General features: G+C 38.6%; 1 protein-coding gene across 1 annotated transcript in view; it reads left to right on the plus strand.

Annotated features, from left to right (window-relative positions):
* Positions 1-27,961, plus strand: part of Hsc70-5 (Heat shock protein 70 cognate 5) — a 177,274-nt gene that overhangs the window by 33,579 nt on the left and 115,734 nt on the right. Inside the window, exons 4-5 of the mRNA XM_067135526.2 lie at positions 10,731-10,854; positions 24,258-24,459. Coding sequence (XP_066991627.2) covers positions 10,731-10,854; positions 24,258-24,459 — 326 coding nt within the window. The remainder of the gene's footprint in view (positions 1-10,730; positions 10,855-24,257; positions 24,460-27,961) is intronic.

Below are 27,961 nucleotides of genomic sequence, written 5' to 3' on the forward strand. Positions count from 1 at the left end.
AATTCTCAGGCAACAAGCTGAAAATTTAGCCCCATTGAACACACGTAAAAGACATGCCTGGTGGACCTCAGAATGTGACAAAATTAATGAAGAAAGACATCGGGCATGGTTAAAATTGCAAACAAACAAAGCTGAAGAATGTGCAACCAACCTCAAAAATATCAGGAAAAAGTTCACACAAATTATCAGGCAAACCAAGAGACAATCACAGAAAGTTCTAATCAACTCAGTAGAAGAAAACTACCACAAAACCAATTCGAGACTTTTACAAAATGTTTGGAAGAGAAGTACAAAAATTTGCCCCTCCCACATTAATGCTGAAAAGTAAGGATGGAAAAACGACACAATGACAAGGAAAATGCTGAAATCATGGCAAAAGCATTCATTAAACTTTTGAATTGTGAAGAACTCCAGGAGCTTTTAGCAATTAATACAGATGCCCATCAAAACCCTGCCTGAACTCATAAATCCCCCAACAATCCAAGAGGTGGAAACAGCACTCAGAGTTGAAAAATAAGGCGAAGACCAAGTTTTTGCAGAAATGTGGAAATATGCCAGCGATAGTTTGAACATCCTTACACGTGGCCCTAACAAAAATCTGGATAACAGAAAAGTTCCCCGAACATTGGACCACAGCCATAATCCACCCACTCCACAAAAAAGGAGATAAAAGCAGTCCAGATAATTACAGAGGTATCTCTCTCTTAGACTGCACATACAAGATTTTCTCCAGAATCCTATACAGGAGGATCAGAGAGCAACCAGAGAAAGAATTAGGTGAATACCAAGGAGGCTTCAGACCTTGGAGAAGCTGTGCAAAACAAATCACTTTAAAGTTAGCCATAGCATATTACAAGAAGCAAAACAAACCTCTTGCAATAACCTTCGTGGACTTTAAAAAAGCTTACGACTGTATTCATAGACCTTCAATGTTGAAAATATTCAGAAATTTCGGGCTCCATCCAAAATTAATCAAATTGATTGAACTCACTTTAACCAACACTAAATCAAAAGTAAAGTTCAGAGGGGAATTCTGAGCCATTCATCATAAAAACAGGCTTAAGACAAGGAGATTGCTTGTCACCACTGCTGTTCAACTGTGCCTTTGAATATATAATGAGGGAATGGTACAAGAGTAACCCAAAGAACATCCGAATTGGGAGACCCAAAGACAACGTAAGTTTAAATTGCCTAGGTTTTGCCGATGACCTTGCTCTCTTGTCCAAAAATATTCAGGAAACCAGACAAGTCATATCACTACAGAAAATAGCACAGAAAATTGGTCTTGGAATATCTTTTGAAAAGACAGTAATCATGTTTACTGACCCACCACTCATAAACAGAATTGCCATAGGAAACCAAGAAATCAAAATTGTAGATAAATTTAAAAATCTGGGAGAAATCATAACATATAACCTCAATGAAAAGCCAGCATGGCATAACAGAATAAACTGACCAGAGCACAATGTCACCAAGAATACCTACAACAAAAAAGGCCTGTCAATAGCAACAAAATTAAAACATTACAAAACAGTCATTCAACCAGAAATAACATACGCAAGCAAAACCATCTTCAAAACAACTGCACAAATAGACAAAATACTCAAGATAGAGAGAAGAATCATTAGAACATGCATCAACAAATCATACCAAAAAGATGGACACTGGAGAGTAACTTCTAATGAAACAGTCTACAAGGAAATAGAACCAGTAATGAGCTCAATCAGGAAGAAACACATTTCATATTTTGGACATCTAATCAGGACACCAGAGAACAGGATCATCAGGAAAATAGTAAAAATTATGGAATAGTAAGTGCAACATTAAGTGGATTACAGAAATCAAGGAAGATATGAACTACAAATTACAGTGGAAGACCTAAGAAACAAAACTGACAAAATCGAACTCGCAAACAAACCAGACTGCAAATCAGAATCGACAGACATTAGGAAGGGTGATTTCCAATGAAGAAAGAAGGATAAGATCAGTGAGAATGAAGTACTGGGCTGACAGCAAACTAAAAAATTCTTTGTATAAAATTGGCTAGAGTGGTCGAATGAAGGCCATAAAATATAAATAAAATCAATGGTTAAAGTCTCATTACGGATTGTCGAAAAACGAGGTTCAGGTAAAAGGGATTCACAGAATAGTTGGTTGAAAAACAAACATTTCTAAAGTCGAGTTGAATTCTGCCTGAAAGGGCGTGAATGTATGGAAATTTGTCCATCTTTCTTTCAGGTGGTGAGCTAAAGCCGTAAACTGTCCTACTTGTATTCCATAAGAGGGAGTTCAACTAAGCCTTAGATGTAGAATAAATCGCAATGTCGTGTGGTGAAGTCTGAAAATATGATAAAAGATGTCTATTGCTGAAGAGTGAGAAATACTCAATTAAAAGGAAAAGCTTACGAATGCTTACCCCTTATGTGAAGAGAGGTGACTATGCACCTTGGCTGCTCTTGAAGGTCTGGCTGTTATTAGCTTACTGCTACGTGTGTTGTAGGGAGGTGCTTGCAAAGGTGGAGAGCGTGTTGAGAGAGGAGGGGTAGGTGCAACCTTGAGAGCGTTAGTAGCTGGCAGCAGGGATATAGTGTAAGGAGGTGGCACGAAAGTAGCTACTATTGGAGTAGAAGGGTTGTTTGCAAGTTTATAGTTGAAAATTTTCATTTATATCAAAAGTGAGCTGATTGGGAACTTGTTCGATTATCGGACTAGTGACTTACGAGACATAGTTTAAATTATTGTTATTGAAATGTTGATTTAAAAACATAATGAGTTTTCAAACTCATTCCCAGTTTGTTCCACGTAAGATAATTTACGTTGTGTTTATGGCATTGGAATTGAAATACAAGTTCCGATTAGTGTTATGAATTCGGTATGCAATTTTGATGTCGTGCTTCCTTAATGGGTTGGTAATGTGATAAATAGCCAAGTTGGTAAAGGTGGCAAAATTTGTTTTTCTAGACTTGTCTGGAACTAATTTTGTAGCAGTTTTTAATTTGATTTTACCAATCTTATTAATAATATCAGGTTTGAAGCCATGAAATTTAGGTAATTCTTTATTCTATTTGAATTCTTTCTTTAGATTAACAGAAGAGAGTGGAACATGTAATGCCCGATAAATTAAACTGAAAAAGGTAGCTTGTTTGTGTGACTGAGGGTGCAAAGAATAGTTTTTATTAAGGGAGGGGCAGAAGGTTTCCTGTAAATTTGAAAAATGAATTTATCATTATCTATGGTTAAATTTATATCCAAGAAGTTCAAAGAATTGTTTATTTTATCGTCCTTGGTGAACTTGATATTACTATCAATTCATTGAGGAACCTTAATATGTCATCGCTATTCTGATGTTTGTCAAGAATGGCGAATGTATCGTCAACAAATCTCGTCCATAATTTTTTACCTTTGATTTGTTGATTATCCTGTTAGTTACTAGATTATCCATGAAAATGTTGGCAAGAATTCCAGAAATCGGAGTCCCTTAACATAAGCTTCATTATTAAATTTGAAGTGTTTACTTAAAAAATGATGTAAATATTTTGAGAATTTATAAGTGGGACTATTTCTGCTGTCTATAATAGGGCACACTGGTACTTCTTTTTCATGTATTTCAGGTAGGGCTTTTGCCGTTGGTAATCTGGGATTCATTATTGTGAGTTTTTGGTATTCGTGTTCTAGAAAGAGAAAGGACAAATTTTTCAACAGGTTCTTTAGACTTCATTGGATTGTAAGTGTACGATCTTTAACTATATTATAAGTATTAGTAGAAAATAAATCTTAATTTTTCTTGATGTATAAGTCTTTGTTTATTAACACAGATGAGGAACCTTTGTTCGCTTTTGTAACGATTATATTGTTTTAAATTTTTTTTCTTTATTTCATGTATTTGTTTTTTGAGACCTGATATTGACTTGGATTTTAGTTCATTAGACAAAAAGGGGAGCTTCTTTTTTATTTTGTATTTGACATCGTTATGCTTTTCAGTAAGCAGTTTCATGATATTGGATTCAATTTCAGCAATATTGGTGACAAGATCATCAGTTTTGTTGGAATTTGGCCACTTGAACTTCATACCCTTGTTCAAGATATCCATTTCACTGTTTGAAAAACTAGTGTTGGACTCATTTATAGAACTGGGAATATTGTCAATTTGAGAAAGGTGTGGTCTAATAGTTTGATACGAACTAGATAGTTTTAATTGAGTTTCCTGAAGAAGCTCTCAAGTTTCCTGTTTCTTATCACAGTTGACACTTTGTGGTTAAGTAACTCAAAGAAAAAACACCATTCTAAAGGATATTTGGTTGAAAAACAAAATGAAAATACATTATAAGAAAAAAAAATCACTTCTGAACTTGCAACTTTATAAAATTCATCTAGAAACTTCATTAAACATGTCCCCTTTAGAATGGGGTTCTTTCTCTGAGTTTGTTAACGATAGTGTCTGTATTGAATAATAAGAAACAGGAAACTTTGGATAAAAAATAAGCGCTTCTTCAGAAAACTCAAAACTATCTAGTTCTTATCAAACTACTAGACCATACTTTCTCAAATTGACAATATTCCCAGTTCTGTAAATTTGTCCAACACTAGTTTTTCAAACAGTGAAATGGATCTTTTGAACAAGGGTATGAAGTTCAACTGGCTCAATTCCAACAAAACTGATGATCTTGTTACCAGTATTGCTGAAGTTGAATACAATATCACGAAACTGCCTACTGAAAATCGTAACAATGTAAAATAGAAAAGCTCCCCTTTTTGGCTAATGAACTAAAGACCAAGTCAATACCAGGTCTCAAAAAAAAAATCGAAATAGAGTAAAATTAACACATTGCGGACCGGTCCCGAGAATACTCGTGTTTGCCTAGCCGAGCGTTGCGGACCGGTCCCGAGTTATCTCGTGTTAGCAGCAGACCCAGCAGACTGAACTTTAGTGCTATCTTTTGAGATATACGGGAACTATTTGGAGGTCAAGGGTGATAGAACTCTGTTACGTATGGTTCTACACAATCGATAGTCGCATTTGTTACGAGTATTCTTCATATCGTAGATTTTCTTTGAATTTCTTGACAACATGTTTACAAAGTTCAAAGAGCCATGCAAGATGGCAGCGCCTAGCGATCGCACGTGTTTACACAAAGATGAAATTATTCGCGAATTATGTGCTGATACAGGCTCCGAATATTAAGTGATGCTGAGTATTTAGAGTTCGACGATGAAATAACCTCTAACGGAAATGTTTCAAGTGATGACGAGGCAAGGTGTGGAACACGTTGCACAGAACGAGTCGTATATTTGTGTTACGGGTGTAAATATTCTAAATATTGTAAATAATGCAGTGTTTTCTGACGACTGGGTTATGGACAACAATGAACCTAGGTTAGAGGATTTTGAAGGTGCTCCTGGTATAAAGGTATGGTCTAATGAATCTGGAAACATAGGACAAGTAGCAGGACTTATGTTTGGTGAGGAATTTTTTCAGTATGTAGCTGAAAAGACAAACATACACTATGAGCAGAAATCACATTCTCATAACTTATCCCCTAAAACACTAAAGTGGACTAATGTCACTAGCAGGGAAGTTAAAAAATTAATCCTCTGTGTATATTGATACGGCAGGTGAAGAAATCGTGTCTGAAAGATTACTGGCCAACCGATCCCCTAATAAAAAGACCAATATTTCCGAAAACTATGAGCCGAAATAGATTTCAAGAAATACCCTGCATTTCAACAACTATTCAGGAAGGCCAATAGAAAAATACACAATAGTCCTTCAAAAGCTATTGAAGTTCTGACAGTTTATTTGTATGCATGCACTCCAGCTTTAGAGGTAGTTAGAAAGTGGCCGGGAACAGGGCTGTGCCTGGGGCGAACGGCACCCGGTCCGCAATGTGTTCAAAACAATAATATAATCATTACAAAAGAGGACATAGGTTCCACAACTGTAGATAAACAGACCAATACATCAAGACAACTGGAGATTTCTTTTCTACTAGTTCTCATAATATAGTTGACAAAAATCCTACACTTAAAATCCAAATGAAGTCTAAAGAACCTGTTGAAAAATTTGTCCATTCTTTCTTGAACATGAATACCAAAAACTCGCAATAATGAATCCCAGATTACCAATGGTAAAAGCCCTACCTAAAATGCATAAAAAAGAAATACCAGCACGCCCTATTATAAACAGTAGAAATAGTTCCACTTATAAAGTCTTGAAATTTTTTACACCCTTTTTAAGTAAACACTTTAATTTAATAATGAAGCTTAAGCTTACATTAAGAATAGTTGATTTTTGTAGTAGATTACCTGTATCTAAATTTAGGTTGCAAGATAATCATTTTATGGTTTTGTTTGATATTACCAACATGTATTCGAGTATACCCGTGAATGAAACTATCAGTATCATAATCAATCTTTTGAAACAAAATATTTGAAGCAAATGCGAAATAGATAACTTAATCAACTTACTAAGATTTGTCCTAAATAATAATTACTTCACGTTTAATAACAAAATCTACCATCAGGAGGGACTAGCAATGGGAGAGACAATTTCTGGAATTCTTGCTAATATTTTCATGGATAATCTAGAAATTAACAGGATAATCAACATAATCAAAGGTCAAAAATTATGGATGAGATTTGTTGACGATACATTTGCCATTCTTGTCAAACATCAGAACAATAGCAATAATGTATCAAGGTTCCTCAGTGACCTTGACAGTAATATCAAGTTCACCAAGGAGGATGAAATCATTCTTTGAACTTCTTGGATTTAAATTTTACCAGAGATAATGATAAATTCATTTTCAAATTTACAGGAAACCTTCTGCCGCTGCTTTAACCCTCCAAGTGGCAAACGCCTGATATCAGGCGTTTTGACATGCTCTTTATTTTATATCACTAATCGAATTATTATTTATCGAAATGTGCTAATTACGAATAAATCGAAGGAGAAATGTTCGGTCATAATCATGAAATATTTTGTATAATAGAATGTTGCACTAATCTAGTGTAAATCGTAGCCAAAGTAGCGTCAAAATCCCGCTGTCTTGTGCTAGTTGCTACATACTCAGTGGCCGGCCACACGTCTCAGCTGAGCCAGCTATATTTAATCGCCAGTTTTCCTTCTGATATCTATCTGAAGTTTTGATATATACTCATGTCAGCAATACTAAATCATTTCCTCACAGGAACAGTGAATATATCTTCAGAGAGATGTCTCAAATTGTTTTAGGTACAAAACTTGAACCTAGGCAAACTGTTTACTTTAGGCAAGGTGACGTTCTACTGGTTGCTTATAAAAACACCATGGAAACCAGTTTGACAACTGGATGTCATGCTGAGGACAATGTTGTAAGGAGTCGAAAGGCAAATGAAGGGTTGAAACCCCTACTGATTCATAAGTACAATATCTTCATGGGAGGTGTAGATAATAAAGATAAGTGTATTTACCATGTCACTTGTTCCAGATCGATCAGAAGGTACTGGAAGCAAATTTTCTCAAATCTTCTAGATATGACATTATTTGATGCATACATCCTGTACATAAAGAACACTGATAGGCCTTTAGCAAGACGATACTTCATTGTCAGTATAGTTAGGGGATTTCTAAATGAATAGTTCACAATTCCAGTTGAGGACAACAGGTCTTGCAGGAGGTCCCTCTCATGCTCTCGAAAAATTGCCACAGAATAACAATCGCCTATGTGTTGTGTGCTTGCAAGAAAAGGAGTCTACATTCTGGTGTCCAGGATGTAATGGTGGTATTTACCAGGGGCGTTATCATAAACTAGTGCACTTCTGGAGGCCTGAATATCGTGGAGTAAAAAGGAAGACCCACCCAAGTGACTCTAAGGGAAATGTACAAGTGGTAGCATACAATTGTGTACACTGTTTTCCAGCTAAGAACAGTATTATAAACTATATACCGGTACACAACTCTTTACTATGAACTGGTGCTCCTGTTGTATGTCAATTTTTTAAATTTACCTAAATATAAACATATATACAAAAACTTTTGCAAAAACAAATAATATAAACAAATTCAAAATTGTTTTGGTCTTACACATTTTGGATGATACAGTAAATACCAGCTTTAGTATCAACAACTTATTCCTTGTACCTTTGAAAATAAAAGGGTGTGCTGTTTATGTATAACATGTCAGCGATTTTTAACACAATTTGTACTAAGAGTCCGCAACACCAGTAAAATATCGCTGCCACTACAGGATAAATGACCGCCACTTCGAGGGTTAACAATAAAAACTATTCTTTGCTCCCTCAGTCACAAAAACAAGCTACCTTTTTCCAGTTTATTGGGCATTAAATGTTCCACTCTCTTCTGTTAATCGAAAGAGTGAATTCAAATACATTAAAGAATTTGCTGAACTTAATGGCTTCAAACCTGATATGATTAGTAAGATTACAAATTAAAAACCGCTACAATATTAGTTTTGGACAAGTCTAGAAAAGCAAATTTTGCCATCTTTACCTTTACCAACCCGGCTATTTATCACATTACCAACCCGTTAAGGGAGCATGACATCAAAATTGCATACCAAACTCGTAACACTAATCAAAACTATTTTTCAATTCCAATACCGTAAAGTGTAAATTTTCTTATGTGGGACAAACTGGTTGAAGTTTCAAAACTAGATACTTAGAACAATGCATCAAAACATAGAAAATAATCTGCCGTGAGCGTTCACATGAGGGATATCGGGCACAACTTCACTACAATTGATCAAGACCTTCAAATTGTTAAATATGTAAACAAAAGTAATTTAATGAATGAGTTTGAAAACTCTTACATTTTTTTTTAGATCAACATTTCAATAATAATAATAATAATAATAATAATAATAATAATAATAATAATTGAAAGTATGTCTTGGAAGTCACTAGTCCGATAATCAAACAAGTTCCCAATCTGCTCACTTATTTTGATATAAATGTAAATCTCTCTCTTTCCTAGAGTTTATCCCAAATTATGGGGTCCGCAGCTTTGCTACATCTCCATTTCGTCCTATTGCTGACTTCTTCAGGTTTTAAACCAACGTTGTGCATGTCGGCCTTGATATTGTCAGTCCACCGCTTTAAAGGCCTACCATGTGGTCGTACTCCTCCTGGATCAACTTGGAGAGGTGTTTTAGCAACTGAGCCATCCTGCCTTCTCATAACGTGACCGTACCAGCGGAGACGCGCTTCCCTCACTTTCTCCACAATTGGAGGGACGCCAAACCTTTGTCGAACATCTTCATTTCTTATGTGGTCACATCGAGTCAGTCCATCAAAGCATCCTCATTTCCATTGTATGAAGAGTCTGCTCGTGTTTTCTTTTTTTCTTTGTCATTGGAAGACATTCTGCCCCGTAAATAGCCGCTGGGCGTACTACAGTTTTGTAAATTTTTGTCTTTAGATGGTGAGGCATCTTTCTATCGCAGAGGACTCTGATGACTTGTGTCCACTTGAGCCAAGCCGCATTTACTCGCGCTCGGATATCAAAAGTGGCATCACAATTCGAAGTGACAACTGACCCTAGGTATTTAAAATGCATGGTTTTCTGCAAGTCTTGATTATTGATCCTTATGGTCCCACTAGTTTGGGGGCCACATTCTAGGTATTTGGTTTTCTGGGTGTTGAGACGCAGACCATTCTCAGCTAATTTGTCGCTCCAAGTTTGTGTCTGGCGTTGGAGTCAAAGGCGTGTTTGCTGGGCAAGTACCACATCATCCGATATAAATGTAAATAATTTCATGAAAATTTTCAACTATACAGTAAGTTAAAATTCCAAACAACCCTCCTACTGCAATAGTAGCTACTTCCGTGCCACCTCGTTGCACTATATCCCTGCCGCCAGTTACTAATGCTCTCGAGGTTACGCACACCCCTGCAATACACGTATCAATAAGCTAATAACTGTCAGACCTTCAAGAGCAGCCAAGATGAATAGTCACCTCTCTTAAAGGGTAAGCATTCATGAGCTTTGGCTTGTGAGTATTTCTCACTCTTCAGCTACTGACACATCTTTTCTCATTACATTTAAGACTTCAACATGCGGCATTATTGGGATTTATTCTAAATCTACGGCTTAGTTGAACTCCCTTTGTGGAATAAAAGTGCGACCGTTTATGGCTTTAGCTCACCACATGGAAAAAGTTGGAGAAATTTCCACATTCACGCCCCTTCAGGCGGAATTCAACTCAAATTTTCAAACATTCGTTTTTCAACCAACTATTCTATAAATTCCTTTTACCTGAATCTCGTTTTTTGGCAATTTGGAATGAGATTTTAACCAGTGATTTTATTTATCTATACTTCATTTAATCTAATATTTTTAGAAGGATTGAAGAACACAGCTGTGAACTATTTATATTTAGATTGTAATGACTTCGATTACTTCACACATAATCAAATAATTTTGAAGTCATATTTCATATTCTCCTTTTATATGGCATGAGCAATTCTAATCATTAACTTATAATAACTTAGTGCAATTTATTTCTAGTTTTTATGGTTGACTCAGATTTTACTAATGTGAACTGTTGGATCTTAGTGAACAATACTACTTTATGAAGCCAGGTTAAGGGCCCTGACCTAACTTTGGGATAATGTTTTTCTGGCTGATCTTGATATGTTTCTTTGGAATAGACTGTTATTCAAATTTTCTTCTGTTGTGAGGCTAATTAATGTCATTATTTCAGTATTATAAAAAGATCTTGTGATTGCTTCAGATGGAGAGAGGTTAGTGGGAATGCCTGCAAAGCGTCAAGCTGTTACAAATTCAGCCAACACGTTCTATGCAACCAAACGTTTGATTGGGCGGAGGTTTGATGATCCAGAAGTAAAAAAAGACATGTGAGTATGTTTTTCTGGTGTCATATAATATACTTTTCTCAAATAGCACTTGGCTAAACACTGTTTAGTATATTGATTTTTATGAATATTTTATCCATTAGATTAATTGAAAAGAATATTATAGACCTTGTTAATGAAAAAATCTTGCTATCATATTTCATATCAACCCTGGGCATCTCAGTAAAGTGACTTTAGTTGATGTACTTTCATGTACGGTGCAACATAGGGTACAAAAGCAAATATATCTTAACTACAGTCTGTCTTACAGTGTTTGAGAATCAAAGAAAACAACTGCAAGCATGTGCATTCTAAAATACTGCCTGTTCCAAAAAATTATCTTTCGTTCATTACACTCTTTTGCCTGAGCAGCAATACTCTTAAAGATGTTTTTAATCACAGAGGAGTTAGAACAATTTGATTTTCCGCTGCCAGGTTTGTAGTAGAGAGACTGAAAGTAAGGACAACCCAACGTTTCGTCATACATGAATATCGCGCCAGTCAAGATTTGCCTCTATTGGGTATGCAGATTCCTTGAAATAACAGCTGCCTGTTTAAACAAACATAATACAGTCTAAATTGGTTAAGGCGTCCCTTTCTAGCGCGTTTCCCTGGTTATTACGCCATTATTCCGAAGTCCCAGGACGTGCCTTATTAAATAAATGCCAAAGAAACCTGGATAGCACATTTATGTCACTCTTTAGTACCTTCCTAACTCCCACCATAAGAAATTTATATTAGCCTCTTTGGCCATGTTGCGCGCACACGAGGCCAACGACAACTGGCCTGGGTTAAGATTTGGTAGAGAACTTAATATTACGGGCCCGGAGCGTGGTTGCGTTTATGGCTGCAGCTGCAGGGAGCGTCAGTCTCAAGCCACTGTTTTTATCTTTGCGTCTGACGTGTTGGTGCTTAATTTTACATCTGTGAGGCCTCTTTCAGACAGCGTGGGTTCGACGCGCTTCCATGCTTAGCCGCCAGTCCGCCTAGGCCTAAAGTAAGAACTGATTATTCAAATAGAACCTTTCATTTGATGCGTAGGCAGAGAGTAACAGCGCGCGGGAGAAATGTTTGAGTGGGCAGCCCATGGTGAGTTGCGGTCCCACGCCCACAGTTACTTGTTATTGGACATTAGATTTTATGCATGTCATCATACACAGCAGATCGGCCGTGCTTGCAACGTCAGTACTGTGACCTGCATCAGAACCCAATAGTGTACCTATAAGGAAGTAGAAATGGATTTAGACGATAAACAAAAATAGACTCATTGAAATAACAGCTGCCCGTACAGTCTGAACTGGTTAAGACGTCCATTTCTAGTGAGTTTCCCTGGTTATTACGCCATTATTCCGAAGTCCCAGGATGTGCCCTATTAAATACATGCTAAAGAATTTGTTTTTTTCTTCTGTGTGATTTACAGTGGTTGTTATGGAACCAGAAATAGACATTGAGAACTTAATAACTTTGTCAGAAATACCAGTGGTCTCATGTTTGGGAAAGCATGATATAATTTAGACCTGTTGTTGGGAGTGTATACTTAAAATTGTACCATCTCCTTCTCTAACAAAATGTGAAGGATATAGCGTGCGTGAACTATTTTTATATTTTCTTAAATGTAGAAGGTAAACGAAGACTATGATAGTCCATATCTATTATCCACACTGGAAAAGTGTGTTGAAAAGGATCCGCTGGAAAGCGCGGGGAGTTCTGCACTACTCGACCCGTTGTGTGTGCAGCGGAAGCGGGTGAATCCGTGTATATACACAAGCACGTTTTAATCCTGCGCCGCCTGAAAGAGGCCCGAGTTACTTGTGTACGTAAATTAGGCCTACTGTACTTACGCATGTAACAACGTACGTAAATTAGGCCTATTTTACTTTCATATACAGCTGACATGTTGGTGCTTCATTTTACGTTCGTAAATGAATTGTGTGACAACGTACATAAATTAGGCTTACTGTACTTCCGTATAGTGGTTTGGAGGGCATTCAGTTATGGAGAAGAAAGCTAGACAGTTTATGGATGATGAAAAATTATTATTGAGAAAGTGGATGCTAAACCACAGATGAAATGTGTGCAAATCGCCCAGATGTTGGACTTTCCTTTTACAACTTTAAACATAATTGTCATCGCCGTGTATAGTTTGCGTTTCTAAGAACGGTTTTCCTTGAAGTTTTACTATGTTCGTGTTCTTAAAATGTATTATTTCTTTATTTATTTATTTCATTAATTGTAAACATTTGTTTCTTTGTTTTCATTGTAATTATTTTTACGTTCAAACATAACCTTAAATTTAACAGTGAAATTGTTCATTTTTTACCACGTTCCCTCTTCATTTTTTTGGTCCCTACAAAACATCCTAACCATTTTGACTGCACATTCAACAAATCCACAAAAGAAAAGTGATCGTGCGTTAATGGGTAGCAATAAGACTTGCAATTTACTCTCTATACCGCAGTTGTTCTATTCCTTCCATGTTGGTGTTTTCAACGGTATCAGTGTCATCAGTTTAAGTTGATAACAAAGCGTTCAAGGACTTCCTCCGCAATGCCATCCAGCTTCCACATATTAGCTTCCTCCTCATCAATGTGTTGAATACAGGATTTCCAGCGGTCAGCATAAATACTTTCGTCTCCACAACACTATTTCTTCATTTTTACACTGGCAATTTGCAATACATAATTAAAGTTCATAATTTTTCAAAGTCTGTGAAGAGTTGCACGAGAGAAGTTAGGTAATAAATTGTTGCTATTAACTGAAGTTAATATTTTATTCGGAGTTGGTATTTCATTTATTAAAAAGAAGTCTTGAATTTGTTACGGATTGTCTCTTCTGTAAAACTGTAGTATTTTTCACTTAGCTTTGTCGTTTTACGGTTTTCTTAGGAGTAACCAGTTTCCTATCAACCTTAAGTTCTTTTCTAGCATGGTAAATGCTTGCCTTGGAAATACCAGTTACGTCGGCCACTGCACGTTACTTCATCTGGAGTGCTTCCAGGATTTTCTTCAGGAAATTTGGAAAACACATTTCACACAGGTTTTCTTGACACTCGTTAGTTGTTTTCCTATTTAATCACAGACTGGCCTGGTTCACACAGGGTTTACAATTACAGCGCACACACACACACACACAGAGTACTGGATGGACATTTACACTTCCAACTAATTAAACAGTATACTTGATAAACGCTGTGTATTATTTTTATTCACAATAAAGCAAGCAAAGTGGACACATGCTTTGGATCAGCAGTGACTGAGCTACTAGGCTCAAGGATCATGTTTGTGAAACAGATCGTCGTTTCCCGCAAACTCTTTCGTCGGGTGACTTGCCTCCCTACGTCTGGGAGACGTTACATATTTGTATATACATGTTGGAAGAATAAGGGATACTTGTATTATATTGCAAATAATAATATGTTAGGCTTATCACATTTCTTCTAAACTATGTAAGTTCAGCAATGTTAATTTTTGTACATTTGTTCATATAGGGAGTGCGTTACTAAAACCAAACCTCAAATGTTGTATACTCAGTCTCAAACATGCTGAGACAGACTGTAGTGTTATAAATAATGGTAAAGATCAAGCAAGTGCAAATCACGTCAAAAGATAGGAACATCATAGTAAATACACAGCAGGACAAACACAATGACAAGTCAGTGTGGGAAGGGGCAGAGATAGAAAGAAAACATAAAAGGATAAGGACAGTCTCCACATTTTCATACACTGCCATCTTCATATAAATTTGTCTCCCTCACCACTCCCATTTCATTTTTCTTTTCAGCCCCTGATGACCTCGTGTCTGTTTGCCAGCTTCATCAGGAGGGCAGGCTTTTAACACATCAAGGGGCCATTGTGATAAATTTTCGGTCTTGATATGGGAAGCGTAGGATAAGAAGAAAGCTAGATAAACACAGGAAAAGGAGATGACAAAAAAATCTATCCCTTAGTGCTGTTTCCTGATATGCAGTTGGGAGTGAGATGGAGGCAAAATTATATAGCATGTTTTTTATGGTCAGATGCCTTCCTGAGGCCAATCTCAGTTGAGCTCATGAAGGTGAAAATGATGGTGAAACTGGGTAAGGAGGTGGAAGGAATCTGCTGTGGCCTATGAATGGGAACTACCCCAGCATTTTCCTGGAAATGAAAATGGAAAACCACAGAAAATCATTCTCAGGACAGCTGACATTAGGGTTCCAACCCACTAGTCTCCCAAATGCAGAATTTGGCTCTATACCTGCCGTGTGCAGCCACTCCTAAAGATAAATACCAATGACAGAAGTTCGGGAACACTAAACACAGGAGAAGCACAAAAGGAGAAAAATAATTATTCAGTGTGAGTAATGGGGGTTGAAGTCTGCCCTCCTGATGAAGCTGGGTAGAGGAAACAAACTTATTGGGGGCTGAGAAGAAATAGATGTAAAAGAACTGGGCTTTATGAGGAGAGTAGTCTATTTGAAGATGGTATTACGTGAAAATGTGGAGACTGTCCTTGTCCTTCTTGTATTTTATTCCTATTGCTCCCTCTTCCCAGCAATTGCATGTTCCTTTAAATGTTCCTCACTTTCTATATAGGGCTTAACAAGTAGTACGATGTTCTTATTTATGTATCTGATGCATATCTATCTATTATTTGCACCTCCCCTGTGTGTGGAGGGGGGGGGGGGCAGATTACTTCAATCGTATTCCCTGCATGTTCTAAAAAGCAACCAAAAGGGGACCCAGGAGCTTTCATCTTTGTTAGCATGGGTTTGTGGCTATGGGTCCCTGAGCAGCGCATCATTATTTCCACTTGTCAGGCTCCTTGCATAATCTTTCCTATCCAACCTTCCTTGGTCAACTGTCTTTTCTAACTTGGGTGGTATTAAGTTTGTGAGGCCTTGGAAATCTTTCATTTCTCCTGCCCTTTGTGGCTCTTTCCTTTCTTTTCCTGATACCTTCATTTTCGAAAAGTCAGCCATCTCCCATCTTCCCTTTGATTAGGGTTAGTAGAGGATGGTTGCCCAATTTTAGTCGTTGGTAGAGGTGGTTCGGCGCCAGAGCGAGTGATCCTGTTCAAGTGTATCCCAGGTTTGAGGGTTGTGACCTTCATGCTTTAAGCTGGTCTTCATAACACTTCAAAGGGGCACCATAGGGGCTTGTGCCTGAGGAAAGTACCATGTTGGAATTGGTGAGGAAGCCTGGCGTCTCTCATACAACAGGTTTTCCCAGTCCACCAAATCCAATGGCAAACTACAGAGATATCTACACTATTAGTGCATGCTTTCTCAACAACTGCAAGATTGAAGACTTGGTTCTCCCATTTGATATTAAAGAAGGAATCACAATGCATAGCAGCTTTTACAATTTGCTTTACGTCGCACTGACACAGGTCATGGTGACGATAGGATACGGGGTGAGGATGGAAGGAAGCAATTGGCCTTACGGTACAGCTCCTGACTTTGCTTTGTGTGAAAATGGGAAACCACGGAAACTCACATTCAACGCTGCCAAAAGTGGGGTTTGAACTCGCTATCTCCTGCATGCAAGCTGATAGGTATGTGATCCAAACTACATAGCCACTTGCTCGGTAAGCTTAGCAGCCTTGTACTGGGTAAAGAGCATTGGGTGTAAGTACCCAACCTTGCTTCAATCTATGATGGAGAACCTGAACATACACCAAACATCAAGCAGTACTCAAACCAGGCCAGTAAAATTTTTTGTGCAACCAAAGTGACTCAACACTGCCCACATAGGAGTCAGGACAGGGTCGGAGGTCTTTTCCAGGTCATAAATAACTAAGTACAGAGGTGGTGGCGGCTGTTCTCTGCACTTGTTTTTAGTTGCTGTGCACTGAATATTCTGTGCATTGTGCCTGTACGGGCTTACATGAATGGAAACCACACTGAGACTCAGGAAGAATCTTGTCAGACAACCTGGAGATGGCTATGCAGAAGTTTGCTAGCTTTGGATTGAGGGATAGACAGTGATAGTTGCCACATACATGGGGATTGACTATCTTCAATGTGGTGATAATAGTACCAATTTTCAGTAAGGTCGCTGGGTACTTGCTGAGTTTCCCAGATTGAAAGGATTAGTGTGAAGAGCATCCATAATGCTCCAGTGAACTTCTAGAAAGAACTAAATGGAGAATAAAAATGCCTTAGTGTTTGCTGTTTCTATTTGGAGTGGGAGACAGGAGGTACAGGAACAGCTCAACAAATGGCTAACGAAGTTTAGTGATTTAAGACTAAAGTGAGAACAAAAACTGTTGCCATGAAAATGAGTAAATACTGGCTGCCAAATACAACTTAATGGGCAATACATTACAACAGTGCAAGTATTACAGTATTTTGGGGCTGTGATCTCTAACAAGGATTGAGCAAGGCAAGAAGTAAACTTATTTAGAGTGGCCAATATGTCTAAATTTCATAACCTCATATGTCCCCTGATCTGGGATAAGGTACCCCTGCAAACCAAGATGTGCTTGTACAAACAGTATCTCCCATACTTGCATATGGGTGAGAAACTTGCATATTGTGGATTAATCCCTAGTAAACAGCAGGCATTGAAATTGAAGTTTCTTAGGAATGCCATGCAGAAAGTAGGGCACAATCCTGTGAGAAATGTTGCATCATCCTTGGAGCTGTATGAATCTAGTTCTGTGACAATATCTTGTAATCATTTAAAAAAAAGTCCAATAGCCTTTTTGGTCTCAGTCCGCTTCTCTCCATTGCCCTATTCACTCATCTCTGTACGTGTCCTCTCTCCGCCCATCTCACATGACCTGACCTGAAGCCGCTTCATACATACTGCCTCGTTTGTTGCAAATGCCCTCCTGTCTTTGTTCCTAATGGTTTGTACCAACAGTCATTCTCGCTACTTTCATGGCAGTTACTCTATAACGGTGATTTGGTTCTAAGGGATCAATGCCATTTAAAAAAATTGAGATTGAGGTAGTAAGATACACATTTTATCCTGGCTTACAATATACACAGTTCAAAAAAGTTGGGGGAACATGTTTTGTAACGTCTGGTATGTGAACGTTAATTTGGTAGATGGGGTTCCAATGGTCGTACAGTATATTGAGACCTTAGCTACTCAGGGTATGTCAAATCGAAGTTATACTCCATCTGTAGATGTAGCCATGCATTAAACTGTCAGGTGACCCCTCAAAACATAGTGAATAGTGGTGTGTCCGTGTGTCATGAGGTACACAGACTACTGCAGTCATTTGAGCACGTAAGTCAACCAGCACATCCCATCAGGCATCTTAATGAGATTCAAGTCGCAAGGCAGTCACTTTGATCCAGGAAGGTCTACTACCCCCATCCTGCTCCATAACACATCAACACAATACACGACATGTACACGCAGACGCTTACCTCACCTCTCTTCATAAATTGCCATGGATGGACTGGAACGAACTACAACAGTTTGGAGCTGGACCTGTGCACAGACAAAAGGGGAGCGAAAGGACAGAAAGGCAAGAACTCGTAACCCCCATGAATAAAAGAATGGATCAAAAGAAAATGGGGTTTATTACCAACACACATAATATTAAAATGAAAGCAAAAATGGGAAGCTGTATTAAAAATTACTTACATAACTGCAGAAAAATTGAACATCAAGTAGGATCCCGTTCGATGACATAGTAAGTTTTGTGTTAGACGGCGACAGTGCATACGATCGCAGCATTCACTTCCGTACGACCACATACAATTACAAACTTGTTTCAGAAAAATAATGTGATGTGGAACATGTTATCGAAGGAATCAGAAAATGGAACCACGAAAGGGATAATGCCGTCGTACAAATGCGGACCGCGCATATATCAACAGCTAGCATATCCGTGCTCCAAGCGAGCGTCCATTCGATGCTAGCGCGTCACAACAACAATGCTGAAGCACAGCCTCCCAGAGGAGCAGAACCAGATGAACAAGATTATGTTGCCACAGTTACAAAAACGTATTGCCGACAGTGGAGCAGATAACGGCCTAGAAATATAAAATAGCACACCGCACGTGACCCAGCCCGGCCAACTAAAATGAAAACAAAAGAAAAATAAAGAAAAAATTAATTATGAGATACAGAGAGTAGTATAAACCGTACACAGGCAGACAGCACAGGCACGCACACACATGTATGAACAAGAATGGAGACCCAATATAAAATTGACCCAGACCAGGCTGGTGGGCCAAGGCACGCGACGTATACTTACGCGCAGGATAGAGAGGGATACCATGGAGTCACGAGCTTATTTTGAACACCACAGATACAATGCTGGACCGCCGCAAAAATAGCCAAGGCTGATCCAAATATAATCGTAGCAATCACAACTTTCGTCGACCCCCTACCCAGGACATCCAAATTGCCTCACGTGGACAAACATGGATTTAACCCCGTAGCATCAAATCAACCAATGCTCAGCCATAATTCAAAACGATGAGGAAACCGAAGAGCATGGTCTCAAAACACACAGGCCCAAACAAACAGATAGGTAAATACCACTCTCCGCTCTCGCACGTGTGCACACGAACGAAGAAAGAAAAATTTAAAACGCACACAAAATTAACTAAAAGCCTGCAATGACAGGTAATAAGACTACGGAAATACAATTACATAGAACCGTTCTTGTAACTATGGCACGTGAAATTAAATAAAACTAAATACCTGAGAGCAGCACATCTGGAATTTCGAAATATTTACGTCAATCTAAATAATTACTCCCAGCAGAGCGCCTAGCGTTGACACAGGTAAATCCACGATAATAGCATTTCGTAGATCAAGAAGCACATTTTAAATCCCATTTTTTTCATAATTTACGATCCCTCCATTGTTAGTATCACGAGCAGACCAACTTCTCACTCGGAGAGTGAGAGACTCTGTATCAACACAGATGGCTAGAGCGCCATCTTCAATGAGAAACTATAAGCTTCACGTCACATTCGGGTAGTGTTATCGCTAATGGTGACGACAGTCAAGGAGAAGTAGGAATAAAGGAAGTGCATCACCAAGGCAGGCTTGGTTCGGCACAAAGGATAGACTTTTCGCCATGTTGCTGTGGATCTCAATGTCTCTCTTGTCAGTTATTCAACGCTTGTGGAATTGCTACATTGAGACTGGCCAGTTCATATGACAAGCCCACACGATGACTGATATCTGACCATCTGTGCGTTGCGGTGTTGTTCAGCAACTGTCAGAGAACTTCAACAAGAGCTCAGGAGGGTCACTGGAGTCGGTGTCTGACAGGACAGTAAGTGTCCTTACGACCCAGACGTCTTGCTAGAGTGCCCCTTTTAATGCAGCAACATCGCACAGCTCACCTTGTGTTTGCCCTTACCCACGTCAATTGGCAACTTTGCCATTGGAGACCTGTGTTGTTCATAGAGGAGTCCAGATTTCCTCTGACACAGCCTGATGGATGTTGATGTGTATAGAGATGCCATCTTCAAGGAGAAACTATAAGTTTCAAGTCACATTCGGGTAGTGTTATCGCTAATGGTGATGTGCCAAATGTTGTCCAGGAAGGCAACCGATTCGGACAAAGTTCTGTTATGGCGTGAGGTGGCATCAGTATTGATTGCTGTACATATCTTGTCATCGTCCGTTGTAATCTTACCGCTGCGGGGTACATCGAGCAGATACTGCTACAGCATGTATTGGTTGCTGTATATGGTGTTGGCCCTGAATTCGTATTAGTGTACGACAGTGCCAGGGTTCATGTAGCGCGTATCAACTGAGCTGTTTTTCAAGAACTGGACATTCAAGACATGGAATGGCCAGCAGCGAGTCCCGACCTTAATCCCATCGAGCATGTGGAGGACAGGCTTGACAGAAGTGTTCGTGGGCGTCCTGTTCCACAGACTCTCATTGAAGAATGGGACACCGATACCGCAACGTGCCCTCTGTCGACTTATATGGAACATGCCACGTAGGTGCCAAGCTGTGATAAATGCTCGTGGAGGACATACACCATATAGAAGCTCTCTGTGTTAAAAATCCACTCTCGAGGACTGTTATCACTTTCTTTTTGCCCCTATTTGGACATTTCCGTTTGTGTTCTGAAAATGAACGCGAATCCATCAATGATCTTTTGTATACTTACATGGTAAAGAATAAAGGTTTAGTTGGTAATATACCTGGGTGTAAGGTATTGTTTTGTGAAGCATGTTATACGTTCAAAAACATGTTCACGTAATTTTTAAAAACTGTGTATTAAAAGGGCCAATGTCTCTGATAAGTGTTAAACAAACGGTTAATGTTTAATTAACCCATTAGTGCATAGTTATTTTGTGTTTTATTTCAATTTATCTACACATTTCTACTCTTAATAATTGCAGAAACACGTTCCAACTATCAGAATGTTCATACAAGTACTAGTTTTATTTACACAGGCAGTCTGATATATCGGACCCTATTCACTCAGGTTAGTACAATGACACTAGTTATTCAGCATTACATTGTACAATAATGCTGCAAGCTAATCAGCATTTACTTATCCAATATAAACTGTAAAGTGGACCTACAATATCCACTACAGACTTATCACAATACTGTATACGCTATTTACGTTTATGTATCTACACAAGCATTTCGTGTGAAGTTCAGACTGATCAAGCTGATCCACTCTTCAGATGCCACTATAGGAATTGAACAGCTTTCATTGCGGTAGACACTTTGCATTTTATTTTTATTTTTTATTTTACGCTGAACCACCTTGATGCACTGCTTAATCCCCATCTGTTTGGAATTCATACCAGCAGTGATAACACTGTTCATTCCAGCGCACCAGTGACAGCACAGTTGTCATTTCAGCGCACCAGCGACGCACCACCAAAACTCCTGTAGTCATATGATCCCTTTCTTTTTCCTGTCTGCCTTTCTTTGAAGGGGGCACTTCTGTGTCTGGTTTTCTTGAAATGTCCCTGTCGCACTCATTCCCTTTGAAGCCAGATGTCTTACCAGTTTCAGGAATGTAAAGTAGTTGTCAAGTTGATTCAGTTCCACCTGCATCAGTGAGAGGTAGGACTAGACTACACTTCCAAGCCCAAATTCTTTCATTTTATATTTGCTGTATTCACTTGGAAATGTGGAAAGGTATCCCATAGCCACTGGCAGAGAGAGAATTCTAGCGGAATTTCACAATTTTGTGCATCATCTGATGTGTGTGTGTGTGTGTGTGTGTGTGTGTGTGTGTGTGTGGGAGTGGGAGGGAAAGATAGGAGACAGGTATACAGTCAGTCACTAAACGAGATGTAGATTGTGATGTTGTCCACTTTGGGGTTGCTTCCTGTGTGTTACAATTCGACCTACTAATGCTTTTGAATTTTCTATCAGCGAAATCGGAAACGGAGATACTGGCCCAATCTTATGTATGAATGACTCTTTTTATTTTCACATGGCAGCTTCCTTTTGCATGGTTTTCTGGTTTTTGAATTCCATCTGTAGAACTCTCAGTAAAATTTTGACTACCACATGACCTAGCCTTCCCTTTTTCATATTCTGTTGGAGCAATTTGCCCTTCACATTCACTCAGAAGTAGGTTTCTACCAAAGTAATTTAGATTACCCTCATACTTACCTGTCATTATTATCAACTGTTTCGCACCCATCATTAGGAGGTTTGATGTGCTGCTCCTCTCCAAATGTCAGTTCTTCCTCCAAAATTTCCAATATTTCACTCACCGTCAAACTAGTAAGGGAATACAAATGTTTGAAACAATAAGACTCCCTGTGCATAGCGTCAGATTTTCAGGACAGCTATATTTACAAGCCTCTGTCACATCATTGTATGTACAGTCTGTCAGCGATTCTGCTTGTGGGATCTTCAACAGCTTTGCCATCAGCTGTTATAGATGGCCTAGGCATCACTGAAGAGGCGTACTAGGGAAATGATTGAGGTAGTTTTCCGTTGCGTTCCTCACCGAGCCAGAGTTGCTGTTACATATCAGTCTGCCAAGCCCACTGAAATGCATACACCAACCGACCCTATGAGCAACATTTTCACACCATTCATAGCAGGGACTGGCTGCATAAGGATTGGCATTACTAGCATCGGTCATACCTCAGTCGCTTTCATATTGTCAAAGCCACTATGAAAGTAACAAAATTGCTCTAGCCTATTCCAGAAGACATAGTGCACTGTAAACGCTAGGTCCTGGCAGCAAAGGCATTGTCACATCAATAATAAGACATAATTGACATCTTTGTGTATTAATAGATTCATAGGAGTGTCAACAATATGATCCATCCCAAAGTATACAATTATTGGAAATATTTGTTGATCTAGAAATGAAAATCTTGCCTGTTGCTCACAACTCTGTACTATCCTGCTGCCATGCTTGCAATAAGTGTGATTCAACAATGAATGAAGAATGATGTACTCTTGGTTCTTGGTAGCTACAGCCCTTCTGAAGCATAAGTATCACAGGCTTATAACCATGCATAAATCACACATTTTTCTCTGATGTCTGATTTTTTGGATGCTATGCACTAATGTGTTAAATAAGACCTTGCCAATAATGTTAGATTATTGACAAAGATTAGGGGCATGGGGATTTTTAAAGAAAATGATAGAAAAAAATTAATATATAATCTGTTGTTTTTCACAAAGTGTAAACTTTTTGATGTTGATAATGTTTGTTGTTTAAAGGGGTCTAACATTTAGGTCATCGGCCCGTAATGGTACAAGGTGCAACAGAATGATTATTAAAACTTCAATGTGTAGGCCTACTCATTGAGTAAAACATAAAACTAATGATGAAAAAATAACCATGAATCCAAAACAGTAAGTGGATCCAATTCACAATGTCCTCTTTTCTGACATGATGCTTGTTATGAAAAGGTGTCAAAAATTCGTCACCTGCCCGTCTTATTACTAATATATGGTTAAGCATAATCCTGGTGTTCCTCCTGTAGTGGTACTAATCACAGGTAACGTAGACTCATGGTGTTCCTCGCATGGTAGTACTAATTGCAAGTGGTGTCAACCCATGGTGTTGCTCATGTAATGGTACTGATCACAAGTAGTCTCATGGTTCTAATTTAATTATCCCTTGGTCGCCCCTTGTATTCGCCTCTTACGACAGGCAGGGGTACTTTGGGTGTATTCTTTGTTTGCGTCCCCCACCTGCAGGGGGTGTAAACTTTTTTTAAAAAGTTGGTTGTTGAAAAAAATAGTTGGAAAATTATAAGCAAAGCTTCAGATGCTTATAGCTCAAAAACAGGTTTTGTGATATTTGCCAAATTAGAACACAGATATTTATTTGTGATTGTAAGTGGTAAAGTATGTTCCATTCCATTCTCTGTATTCTGTATCACAGCTGTAAGGCACTTCAATTTTTTTCACTGGATCGGTGTTATCCAAAGATCACATTCAGTCTTTGTGAATCTTATGGATATCTAATTACACCAAAAATTTTTATTTCAGGCAAACTGTGTCTTACAAGATAGTGCGAGCTTCCAATGGTGATGCGTGGGTGCAAGGCAGTGATGGAAAAATGTACTCTCCTAGTCAAATTGGAGCATTTATCTTGATGAAAATGAAGGAGACTGCAGAAAGTTACCTGAATACATCTGTGAAAAATGCTGTAATAACTGTTCCTGCTTACTTCAATGATTCTCAGCGTCAGGTTAGTCATTGGAAATTGTATAACCCATGGCTTTGCCATGATTGAATGAAATCAAAAAGAAGTAATTCATGTACAGTATATTGGTCTTAGTTATTTTAAGCAGGGAGAACGTGTAAATCTTACCGTATACGTGTGGATAATCCCCACGTATTTCAAAGTACCGAATTTAATCACAATCATCCACACCCCTAACTTATGACTGAATATTCACATAAATTTTTGTGCTGATTAAGAGCCACACATCAAATTTGTGGGCTTGTCGTAAGAATGTGCGTCTGCAGTAACTAAGGGAACGGGCCACTGCTGCGCTGTGTTAACTTGGTTGTTGTTAGTAAATACTTGTTATAGTGAAAGTTATGTCATGGCTTCATTCAAACTAAAAATGGTGAAAGTTGTGGAAGAAAGCAGAGCAGTGGGCCATGAGTTTTCTGTTCATAAAAAGCAAGTGAGGAATTGGAGAAAACAGCGAGTGGGATTTCGTTACCCAAAATAGGGCAAGTTTTTGGGTGTTGAATTGTTACTAGAATGGGTCAGAGAGATGCGGTTGCAGTGTTTCAGGGATGTTTCAACTAAAAGCTCTGAAAATTGCAGGATTCCATGATATTCCGGGTAAGTTATTTAAGGTAAGTCATGGGTGGAATAGGCCTACTCGGTTTATGCGGCGTAATAACCTGTCTTTGAGGTGGAAGACGTGTTTGTGCCAAAAACTACTCCAATAGTTACCTTCACAGGTATGCGATCAGATTAAGACAGCAGAACTCTTATATCCTCTTGCATATCAGCAATGCTAACCAAACCTCTGTATTTTCACATGTCAAGAAACACCGATGTTTCTGAAAAGGGAGCGGCAAATGTTCTGAGTGAAACTACCGGCATTGAAAATTACATCCTACGGTGATGTTAGCCATTACTGCTGACGGCCATAAACTACCTCTGTATGTTATATTTAACACAAAACATGACCGGAGAGCATCACATTTCTGACTGGTATCTATGAAAGTGAAACTAGCCACTCTGCTTGTGATTTAGAGTAAATGTTCATGAGGAGTGTTTTTTAATGACATGGTACTGTACAATTAAAATATTTTTTTTTTCCCCAAGTTTTTAAAATGTAAACAATCTAGCCCCCTCTGCAAATTATGAAGTATAAACTTGGAGAGTTTCAATCTTTTGTTTTTTGTTCGTATGTACAGTAAGTTAAAATCTTTTGAGTGTATCCGGTGAAATAAGTTCAACCCAGGCAACAGTACTCATTTAATACAGTATGTATTACCGTGTTAATGATTACTTTTATGTTCTTGACAGCGCTGTATCAGTAACATTTGACGATGATAAATAAGTGACTTAATGCCAGCTCAGGGCGAAGATGCGATTGAGCTCGCAGTGGTCTTCAGGACATTCACGACAACGCGTGAGAAAGCAGAGGATGACTCTCAGACCAGGCATGCAAAAAAGCAGATGCTGGCTGGAAAACAGCTTGCACATCTCCCACTAGTTCATCAGGCTGACTACAAATTTGACGTCAGATTTGTGGTTTACAAAAATAAATATATGATCGAGCGAGTTGGCTGCATGGCCAGGGTCAGCTGTGAACTTGCATTCGGCAGATAGTGGGTTCGAACCCCACTGTTGGCAGCCTTGAAGTTGATTTTCTATGGTTTACCATTTTCACACCAGGCAAATGCTGTAGCCCTACCTTAAGGATATGGCTGCTTCTTGCCCAGGCCTAGCCCTTTCCTATCCTATCGCCACCATAAGGCCTTTCTGTGTAGGTGCAACATAAATCCAATTGAAAAAAATAAATCTCCGATTGTTGTTACAGTACCAATATAGTTGGTTTGTTATTGGACATTATAAATTTTCCAGCTAACTAATTCCCAGTTGCCTGTGTTTTACCCCAGTGTGCTAAGTTGGGCTTAACAGTTGATAAATAGCACACCCACCAAGACGCATGGTTAGTGCCTACTGTGGAGGCCACTGCGTAGACTACTTGGACCCACTGGCAGTGCCAGTGCACTATGAGACTTAGTCATTTTCAAAAATTTATGCCTGCCTGGATATATTTGAGGTTCCCTATGGGAACCAACATCTATATCATCCGATGGTCAGGCAGGCATATATATTTGAGGTTCCCTATGGGAACCAACATCTATATCATCCGATGGTCAGGCAGGCATCAATTTTTGAAAATGAAACAGTCTCATAGTGCATTGGCACTGCCAGTGGCTTCAAGTAGCCAACGCAGTGGCCTTCATGGTACGCACTAGCCATTCGTCTTGGTAGGAGTGCTATTTATCAACTCATGACCCCATCTTAGCACATTCGGGCAAAATGTTGGCAACCGGGAATGCGTTAGCTGGAAAATTCATAATGTCCAGTTACGGACCAACTATATTGGTATTATAAATTTACTCATTCAGGACAAATATTTCAAATATATCAGTTAATTACTCCCCTTTTGTCGTGATGTGCAGGTAAACTGGTCAGAGCACATTAGCCCTTTTGAGCTTGTTCCCCAAGTAACGTTTTAAATTCAGATTATTATCTCGGCATGTAATAGGACTATTATTGTTTTAAAGGCATACGGTAACTTGTTTAAAGTAATTTAAACGCAATGGGATGGATATTATGAGATTGCAATTAATATTTCTACAGCACGTGATGTAAAAAGACTGTATCAGTCTGCTCCCAGTCTGACTTAGTCATATGTAATTGTAGACCATTAAATTCTATTTTGGCCTTCAGAGAAGTGGTATTGAAATCGCTACTCATTTTAACTGTTTTCGTGCAATATTTACCATGTACCGGTGTCAACCTGTTATCATTTTGTACTAGTCAAAAGCCGTACTGGCAATAGCACGGCATCTCTTATTAAATTTCTCTGTAATAATGGTTTAAATAATAGTTTCAGTGGTTGAGATGTGTCCCCAGTTCGATCAAAGATTTTTTGTGAACATTTTTTGCATAATAGCCACACCCCTATTTTGGGACCTTGAAATTGGCATAATAAGGTGCAGCCGATGTGAGAGTACGGTATATTCGCAAAAATTTGGGGTGCTCTTGACATACAGAAATCTGGAAATTGGTATTATTCCATTTACTGTTTCCAACTCTGTTCTTGCCCAAGCGGGAACTGTGCCACATGCATATCACGTCCTTTGTCTGCTGCCAGTTTGAGTCATTTTCATGTGTTCAGGATGGATAGCATGTGTTCTCATTAACAGTTGATAAACTTACCTATAATAGGCATTTGGAATTGTTCCTGCACTGACTTTTCTAAAGCTATAATATAACTTATTATTTAACATAGTATATTTTTCACTGATGAAGGGAATGTACTGCGTTTCTGAAACATCTTTGAATAAATGATTTTCAGTTATAAAAGTATATACTACTAAGCATATACTACATTAAAACCTCGTTAATTCAAAGTCGTTGGGTTGCAGAAATCGGACTTCGAATTACGTGATTTTGAATTAACTGCTAACTCGTCATTCAGAAA

Source organism: Anabrus simplex, chromosome 1 (genome assembly GCF_040414725.1).
Source record: "Anabrus simplex isolate iqAnaSimp1 chromosome 1, ASM4041472v1, whole genome shotgun sequence".
Taxonomy (NCBI): domain Eukaryota; kingdom Metazoa; phylum Arthropoda; class Insecta; order Orthoptera; family Tettigoniidae; genus Anabrus; species Anabrus simplex.